The following is a 9,283-nucleotide window of genomic DNA, read 5'->3' on the forward strand; positions in this document are numbered from 1 at the left end:
GAAAATTGTCTCGGATCGCGGCCCTCAATTTGTTGCTCACTTTTGGAGAAGTCTTCATGAAGCCATGGGAACTGACCTTACCTATAGTACGGCTTATCATCCTCAAACCGACGGTCAAGCCGAGAGAGTCAATCAAGTCTTAGAAGACATGCTTCGAGCCTGTGCTCTCATATATGAAAAGAAATGGGTTACTTGCTTACCATTTGCAGAGTTTTCTTATAACAATAGTTATCAAGCAAGTATCAAAATGTCACCTTTTGAAGCTCTCTATGGAAGACGGTGCAGAACTCCGATTAATTGGTCCGAATCTGGGGAAAGACCTTTCTTTGGCCCGGATTTGGTAAAAGATGCTGAAGAGCAAGTCAGAATTATTCGTGAGAATCTTCGCATTGCTCAATCTCGTCAAAAGACTTATGCTGATCGTCGTCGCCGAGAACTCCATCTCAAAATTGGTGATTATGTCTATCTCAAGGTTTCTCCATCTAAGGGCACTCGTCGATTTCAAGTCAGAGGAAAGTTAGCGCCACGCTATGTCGGACCTTTTCGGATCACCAAGAAAGTTGGAGCAGTGGCCTATCAATTGGAACTTCCTCAATCACTCTCCGCAGTGCACAATGTCTTTCATATCTCTCAATTGAAGCAGTGCCATCGTGTTCCAGCTGACGCTGTCGACCTTGAGTCGCTTGATCTTCAACCGGGTCTTACCTACGAGGAGCATCCCATTGCTATTCTTGATCGTGAAGAAAGAAAGGTGAAGCGTAGCATGGTGAAGTTTGTGAAGGTTCAATGGAGTAATCATTCCGAAGATGAAGCCACGTGGGAGCGTGAGGATCGGTTACGTCAAGAATACCCGGAATTCTTTTCCGATGAGTAAGTTTTCTCCCTACCTCACTCCACTTTCTTGATGAAGTTCAGTTTCCTAGATACTGTTATATGTGTACACAGTCACCCTCAAGAAAACCTTAGGAATGTCTCACACCACATCATCCTTGCCTTTGTGCATCATCTTTTAGATGTTTATCTTGTCTAGGTGAATATGGCCTTAGTCGACCTGGAGTTTTGTCCCTTCCATCCTATCCATTTAAATCTCGGGACGAGATTTTCTTAAGGGGGGGAGATTGTCACAGCCCTGAAAAAAAAAGAGAAAAAGAAAATAAAAATCCCGCGCGGGCCCCACCTGTCAGCCTCTCCCTCTCCTCTGTTCTGCTCGCGACGCGCCGCGCGCCCGCGTCGCCGCCGGTCAACCCCGACGTCCGTGCCACGTGCCGGCCAACCTCGCAAGCCGTGACGCCCCTTCGCTCCTCCCTCGCCCCTCTCCTTATCCGCGTCGAGCCCCGGCCTCATTACCCGCCGCAAACCCTAGCCCCCGCCCCCCCCCATGGCCGCCGCCCCGAGCTTCGCCGCCGCCGCGATTCGTCGCCGTCGGTGAGATCCTCCCCGATCTAGCGCGCGCGCCACCTACTCCGCCCCATCTTCGACCGATTCCGCCCCCAACCGGACCTCCTCCCTCGCCGCATCGGGCCGCCGCCGCTCGCCTTGGTCCGCCGCCGCCCAACGCCGCCGCGCCGCCCACCCGTTGCCGCTCCTCGCCCGCATCCCCACCGGTGAGGCTCGCCGCCATCCCGTCCACCTCGTGCGCGCCTCCCCTGCCTCGCTTCGGCTCCACTTCGCCGCGCCGCCTCGCGCCGCCGCCGCTCGCCGTCGCTGCGCGCGACGCGTGCGCGCGCACCGCGCGTCGCCCGCGACGCCGTGGCCGCGCCCACGCCGCGGTCAGGGCGCGTGCCCTGCCTTGACCCGGCTGGGTGGGCCGCTGGCCAACGGGCCCCACCCGTCAGCGCCTGTGGGCGTGGAAGCCGGGTGTTCCTAGCAATTTTAGCTAGGTTTTCTTTAGGATTATTTGTGCTGCAATCTTGCAAAATCTCTAGAAATTCTTGTATAGCTCCAAAAATTATGAAACCTGTTCCGTTGGATTCCTCTAGATAAGATCTTCTTAGGAAAAATATTGTTGTGCATGTTACTTTGTTGTAGAATTATCTGTAGATTTATCTTTCAAAAGTGAGTTTATTGCTTGGTTATTTGTATACTGCTTGAAAAATGTCAAACCAAATTTTGTTGGACTCCTTGTGAGGTGTAGTTTTCAGTGGTGCACCTTGTTTACTTGGTTCATTGCTGTGTATCAAAGTTTAGTTTGTTTTCCTATACTTTGTCTGAAAATGGTTATTTCTAGAACTTTGTGCAGGAAAGTGATAAAATGGCAAAACCAGTTTTGTTAGCCTTGTATTGCTGCCTAGCTTCAAAGATAATTTTCTTGGATTTGTGTAGTTGATTTTGCATTCCTTTTCTGTTTTACTTTGTTTAAAGTGGCTGAAAACTGTTTTATTTATGGTTATTTATAGGAAAATGCTTTTGCTGCAAAACCAATTTTCATGAGTTCTTTGTGATGTCCTCTGCATGCTCATTTATTCCCATGGTTTATGCTAGTTGTTTGGTTCATTCTTTAATTCGTGCATCGCATTCATGCATTTTAGTGACCGGACCGTCGGAGAACGAACCCGTGGAACCCGCCGAGTCCGTGGAGCCTGAACCTGGAGTCCCGTTCGTGGTCGAGTCGGAAGTTAACCCAGGCAAGCAGCTAAGCATTTTCCTTGCACCTATTTAATCTGATTTAGTTAGCTATCTCACCGGGTACTGTTGGGTTATATAATATCTATGTATTGCATTCTTGTACCTACTTTGATGCACTAGCCTTCCTTGAATTGTTTAACCATGTCCTTGCCACATGTTAGTCAGCTATTAACTTAATTTGACTAGATGCTTAGCTCTGCTTAGAATACTTATATTGTTTGCTAGAAAGGAATGGTTTGGAGTATCACACTTACCTGGTTACCCTTGATCGCACTGGTTTGGTTTAGTGGTATGAGTTTGGTAGTATCGAGATTCGAGCGGAATAGTAGGGCCTAGAGAATGAAGTCACGTGGGCATAGTCCGCTTGGATCGATTAAGGACCGAGTTGATGCCATCGGCCTTGAGCACCTTTCCGTGCTACCACATATCCAATATAATGGAACGGATGAGCCAAATACCTTCTTCGACTTGATCATTGGGGCCCGGTCCCAGATGCGTGGCCATCGGGCTATGCAGGGAGGCTTAGCAGGTCCCCGAGTGGAACTATGTGTAGGAAAATTTAGAGATGTCCTCGGTGGAACTAAGTCTCCACGCGCAAGCTGGGCGTACCCTCAACGGTTGAGCCTGGTTGGGAACGGTTGACATGAGTACCCCCTTGCCCGGCGTGATCGGTTGGGTGAGTCGCATGGTCCTCGCGTCGTGTGGGTAAAGTAGTACACCCTTGCAAGGATTTAATCAATTCGAATTGCCGCGCTCTCGGATATGAGCAAGCTCTTGGTTCGTCGAATTCTTCATAGAGAGTTTCGGTATTGTTGGCTTTGGTTTCATGTCATGTTGAGGATCTGTTATGTATTTTGTGTTACTCTCTTAATCAACTAAAATTGTTTGGGTTTGGGCAAGATTAATTAAGTTTGCTAGGTGATAGTCTAGGCAGCTTATGCTTATGCAATAAGTACTTAAACTTAAAGCTTTTCCTTGAGCCTTTGCATGATCCTTGTTTATTTAATCGCGTAAGTCTTGCGGAGTACCTTTTGTACTCAGGGTGCTTTCTAAACCTAGTTGCAGGTGAGCCAGAAGTGGTGTTCGGCCATTTCTACCCCGCTGATCCTAATGCGGGGGAAGAGTAGGCTGTTGCTGCTGTGGTGATGTTCTTGAGCAAGGCATCATCATCTTAAGTAAGTTTTATCGTAGCTGAGCTTCGGGAGAGCATGTACTTTCAATAAGCTCTAAATCTCTGTTTAATATGACTCGCGTGAGCCCAAGGCTTGTAAAGTGAAGCTTGAAACCCACCTATATTGGACTTGTAATATTAAGTCTCGAACTCTGGTTTTATATAACTGCTCTTTGTGGATTGTTGGCTATGTATTCGATTGTATACGGTATGTGCATATGCTGATCCTGGGCGTATGTTGGAGCACATACCGGGACTACCGGATTTGGTATTATTTTGAATGAATGACGTGTCGGTTATTCGTGTCTCTAGATGTGGGATAACACGTGGCTCGCTCTACGGCAAGCACGTGTTAACTCTCATCTGGGTGATAATGACCGGCGGTTCGTTTAAAATAGTATCAAATTGGGCGGTTCTCACAGCATCTGTCTATATAAGCTCGAAATTAAAGAGCAGGAGTGATAAACAAGGTTAATCAGGCATGACATACCAATCTCAGCGAACGAACAACGGTCCTGAACGACAGACACCCCCAAAAAATGACAGATGCGAGTTTGGATTTGCAAGCAACATCGTCACAAATTTTGGGTATGATGAACGTTTCCCAAATACAGTAGTACTCCAGTTTGTAACCTGGAATTGGATTCTTTACTACTATTTTTATTTAAATGTCATATTAGATTTGTCTTAACTTTGACTGGATTTTTTATTGAAAAAAATGATAACATTTACAATACCAAATTTGTTTTATTGAATCCACTAAGAAATATGGGTTGATAATGCATATTCTGTTTCATACCATAATTGTTGATATATTTTTCTATAGATTTGGTCAAAGTTGACTAACTTTGACTTGACAAACCTAATACGGGCCCGTTTGGTTACACCTAGCACACCTAGCACTACAAGAAAATCTTATATGCGTGGAGTACTAAACAAAGTCTATTTGCAAAATCTTTTCATAGATGGGTGTAACTTTGCGCGCCGAATCTAATGAGCCTAATTAATTAATGATTGGCTACAGTAATGCTACAATAACCCTTCTCTAATCATGCTGTCAAAGAACTCATTAAATTTGTCTCGTGAAGTAACACAGAGGTTGTAGAATTAGTTTTATAAACTGCCTTTAGTTAATACCTTTAATTAATAGTCAAAATTGACTACATGACCTGTGCTACAAAAGCTCTGTTTGGTTTCTCCTAGCTAGGGATGGCAACGGGTCTAAACCCATCGGGTTTTGCCGTCCCAAACCCAAACCCATGAAAAATATTTGAACCCATTAAAAAACACATACCCGTGATGGGTTTAGAATTTTTCCCAAACCCAAACTCATCGGGTTAGCGGGTACCCACGGGTCACCCGTGAGTCTACACTTTACTATACATTTTATTTGTCAGGATCAATAAGTTTAATATCGTAAACATCATTGTAGCCTATTATGAGTAAGAAATCAATGTCCACTAAAAATTACAAAAGAAAATAAATATATAAATAGCGTGCTCTATAATTAAATAATCGTAACACCATACAATGTCACAAATCCATCATATGCATATATAAACACGACAACTGCAAAGCGACAACACCCATACCCACCACTTAAAGGTTCACTAAAATAAGAATTGAAGGAAAGAGATGTTAAATTTGTTATAATCTTACAAAATAAAATGACAATTGCTCTATGTTGGATCGGGTTTAAAAAACCCAAGGGTTCACGGGTTCGGGTATTGTAGGAACAAACCCGTGCTCATAAACCCAACGGGCAGGACTTTGTGCCCATTAACAAACCCATGGGTCTAAAAGTTGACCCAAATCTATACCCTAATAAAGCAAAAATACGTCGGGTTTCGGGTACCCATTACCATCCCTACTAGCATTCCTAGCACACGCATTCCAAAAAAAGAATCTTGTATGCATGGAGTATTAAATGAAATTTATTTGAAAAAAACTTTTCACGGATGAGTGTAACTTTTCGCGACAAATTTAATGATGGTAATTAATCGATGATTAGCTACAGTGATGCTATATTAACTATTCTCAAATCATGCGGTCAAAGACCTCATTAAATTCGTCTCGCGAAGTAACGCGGGATTGTAAAGTTAGTTTTATAAAATACTATTATTTAATATCTCTAATTATTGATCAAAATTTATGCTACTTGTACTACGAAACAAACCAAACAGGGCCAAAACCAAACAGGGGCTAGCAGTAATAGGCTGATCATGACATCCTAATTAATGGTCAAAGTTGGCTTAAGTGACCCTGAGATCTAAATAAAAATGGAGGGGGCACTCCAGTAGTAATAGGCTGATCCTGACAAAGCAGATTCAGATTTCCAGAAAAAAAAACATCTGCATCTCTCCACATTCGGCACTGATCAGGCCGTTCCAAAAAAAATTTTATAGTATCCATCACATCAAATATTCTGACACATGCATAGAACATTAAATATAATTTAAAAAATTAATTACACAATCTAACTGATTAGTACGAGATGAATTTTTTAAATCTAATTAGTCCATGATTAAATATTATTTATCAAATAACAACGAAAGTACTACTGTGTTAAAATCCAAACATTTTCGCGAGCCCACTTTCCACGGTACTTGCAATAAGGTACAGTACCATCCGTGTGATTTTTATTTCCCATAATAATAAGATTGCAAAGGCCGGCAGGCAACGAGCACCCCAAGCCACAGCAATAACATCCCAAGTTCTACTGCTTCTCAGTGCATCTAAGCAACACGGTCGGCCCTAATGCTACTACACAACCCTAGCGCTTGGTTGCTCCCGCCGCATAATCTGATCCTGGAGCAGCTTCCCACCCCTACTACTCCACGGTGTTTCCTTCCTTCAGGCCTCTTCCTCCAGCAGCTTCTGATCAAAGTGCCACACCCCTGTACCCAAACCATATGCAAATCAACAAGGGATTACTCTATATGCAAAGGCATAGTGGCAGATGAAAGACCGCTGGTCAATGACAGACAGACTTAACTAACCGTGTCCCTTGCCCACTCTCCTCAACTGGGCAACATACTCGGAGATCTTCTTGATGCTTTCAACCTTTCATGAGAGTAAAATTTTCATACAGTCAGAATTACACAAATCTAAAGTACAGTAAACCCATTGTAAAATACAACATTGTCCTGCATGATTTGTTCCGCACTGAACAGATGTTTGGTCGCTTTTACCTGCTCCGAGAGAAATTCACTCTCGATGAAGTCTGTCAGCTGAGGATCATTGCACCTGGTCGCCACCTTTAATTATGGGTAAAAGTTCATTATAAACTTGGATTGACTCTAAATAAGACTTGAACATATTTTCTAACTAGTATTATTTCTTAATCCTAACCACACAATATTTCTCAGTTAATCATGTCAAAGCAACTTACAGCATGCAGGTTGTGCAGCTTCTCATTAACCAATTTCTCCAGAGCCAGAGCCAGCTCCATGGCTGAAATCAGACCAAAGACATGATCAAAACGAAGCTATCAGATTAGCTTTCAAATTGGTCGGACATGAACAGAAGACAAAAATCTAAGCATTTACTATAAATAGTCAGCCTTCAATTGTAACATATGTCATGTTTATCACTATCAGTCTTCCAATCTTATTTGTATGCTGAAAGCTACGGTTCCTACAATTACATCAGTTGCAGAATAAAACTCAATCCTATTTTTCCAGAAAAGCAGCACACTTTTGTAAGTTTTCCTGCTCTACCCCAGTATGCAGCCTCCTCTAAGGCACCTATTATTTGAGATCACACCATAATTCACCAAATAGGCATGCATGGCAACTCACCGTACAAAGCATCGCCTTTCTCAGGGTGGTCAAACTCTGTTAAGGGAGTGACAATGGACTGGAGACTGACCCTGCCTCCACGTGTGTTCTGACGGCGGCACAAGAACATGCGTACATCAGTATCACATCACAGTACAAAGGGGGGTGGGTGGGGGCAGATGACAGTAGAAATTAGAGAGTCAATGGAAGTACTAGTAGTTACTAGTACCTGGTACTTCATGAACTTTTCAGCATGCTCTCTCTCCTCATCGCTTGATTCCTTAAAGAACCTGTAGGTATGGAAGAAAATTCCTAATTGTGGCGCGGGGGTGATAACTATGCCATGATGTATCGCTCACTGAAACTGGAGAAATGACGACTTACTTGGCAAATCCTTTGAGAGCCACGTTGTCGCGGTCGAAGTAGGCAAAGAGGGAGTGGTACGCATAGGAGGCATTGTACTCCACACTGCATGATAAAGAGAGTCCGAGTCGAATTGAATCCAAATCGAACTGCATATACAGCTGGAATGACCGGTAACTAACACTAAAATTGGGCATATCTACCAAAAAATGCATCCACTGGACTGAAACAAGGCAACAATAAGAAAAAAATGCACAATTTAGCAGACACAACACATTTATAATCAGGTGTGCATCAGGAATGGCCGGAGCAACATATTAGGCTAGATAGGAAAAGAAGCACCGTATCTCAGCATATATTGTGCCGAAATCTAAACAAATCTAGAATCAAACCATACAACAGAATCCGAACACAACAGAGCAGAGCAGAATGAGGACGACGGGTGCAGAGTAATCTGATGAGTGAGTAGCGGGAGCAGAGCAGGCAGCGAGACGTACTTGATCTGCTCGTTGATGGCCGCCTCGCATTCGTCGACGAACTTCTGGCGCGCGAGGGACTTGTCCGCGGTCTGGGGCACGAGGGAGAGCTCCCCCTTGATCTCCTCGAAGGGCTGGAAGACGACCCCGCTGAGCACCTCCTTGCCCTTGCCCGCCGCCCTGCACGCGGCCGCGGCCGACGGCGAGACGCGCGGCGCCGGCACCCGGACGGAAGCCGGGGTCACGGCGGGCCGAGAGACATGGTTGGCGGTGGCGGCGGCGGCGGCGGCGGCGGCCGGTGACGGGGAAACCCTAAGCATCGTCATCTGGATGGTGTGTCGCGTGAGTTCTGGCTGGTGTGTGGTGGATTGGGTGGAGGAGATGAGTCTGGAAAGGGATAGATAGATATAGGCGCGTGGGGCTGGCGGATTGGTGCCACGTGGACGGCCCAGGTTGGGAGGAGCGCGTGGCGGGCGAGCGCTCTCCACGCTCCAGCGATGATATTTTTTCCAATCCCTTGGTTGGTAGCGTGGCCTCTGCTGGTGGGCCTGCCCCACATCTATTTTCGACATTTATGTTATTATTTTATTATTTGATTGTTGTTGGCAAAATTCTTGGAAAGTTTGGATCATATTCCTACTAGAGATTGCGTGCGTTTAAATCAGTTTCCACCGTGCTTGCTACTGTATCCCTAAATTGAAAGGATAAATAATGCAAATTTAGCTAGCTAGCTTGTACAGTTTAGAATTAAGTCGAGTGGTAAGAGGTCGTGTGGGGAGCACGCGCCAGGATGAGGACGATCCACACCACACCACATAGGAAGGTCACGGACAGGAGATAAGATGAATACGTGGTTGCCTGGTTGCGAT

General features: G+C 45.0%; 1 protein-coding gene across 2 annotated transcripts; it reads right to left on the bottom strand.

The window, feature by feature from the left end:
* Nucleotides 1–6,295: 6,295 nt before the first annotated feature.
* On the bottom strand, nt 6,296–8,800 carry LOC120704041 (ferritin-1, chloroplastic-like). Of its 2 annotated transcripts, XM_039988287.1 has the most exons (8): nt 8,436–8,799; nt 7,960–8,043; nt 7,805–7,865; nt 7,597–7,684; nt 7,188–7,249; nt 6,988–7,053; nt 6,796–6,859; nt 6,296–6,693 (listed from the first exon to the last, which is right to left on the bottom strand). In XM_039988287.1, exons 1-8 carry the CDS (start codon nt 8,738–8,740, stop codon nt 6,650–6,652), a joined length of 774 nt encoding a protein of 257 aa, XP_039844221.1. In that variant the 5' UTR covers nt 8,741–8,799; the 3' UTR covers nt 6,296–6,649. The 2 variants fall into 2 exon arrangements, with proteins under 2 accessions (XP_039844221.1, XP_039844222.1); XM_039988288.1 differs by lacking the exon at nt 6,988–7,053 and having other exon boundaries at nt 6,391–6,693; nt 8,436–8,800.
* Between the last annotated feature and the right edge of the window lie 483 nt (nt 8,801–9,283).

This window comes from Panicum virgatum, chromosome 4K (genome assembly GCF_016808335.1).
Source record: "Panicum virgatum strain AP13 chromosome 4K, P.virgatum_v5, whole genome shotgun sequence".
Classification (NCBI taxonomy): Eukaryota; Viridiplantae; Streptophyta; class Magnoliopsida; order Poales; family Poaceae; genus Panicum; species Panicum virgatum.

Coding starts and splice junctions, on each gene's coding strand:
- LOC120704041 (XM_039988287.1), bottom strand. CDS start 8,740: ATGACGATGCTTAGGGTTTCCCCGTCACCGGCCGCCGCCGCCGCCGCC. Junction 7,866..7,959: donor GCTCTCAAAGGATTTGCCAA/GTAAGTCGTCAT, acceptor CCATACCTACAG/GTTCTTTAAGGAATCAAGCG. Junction 6,860..6,987: donor GTGAATTTCTCTCGGAGCAG/GTAAAAGCGACC, acceptor CTCTCATGAAAG/GTTGAAAGCATCAAGAAGAT.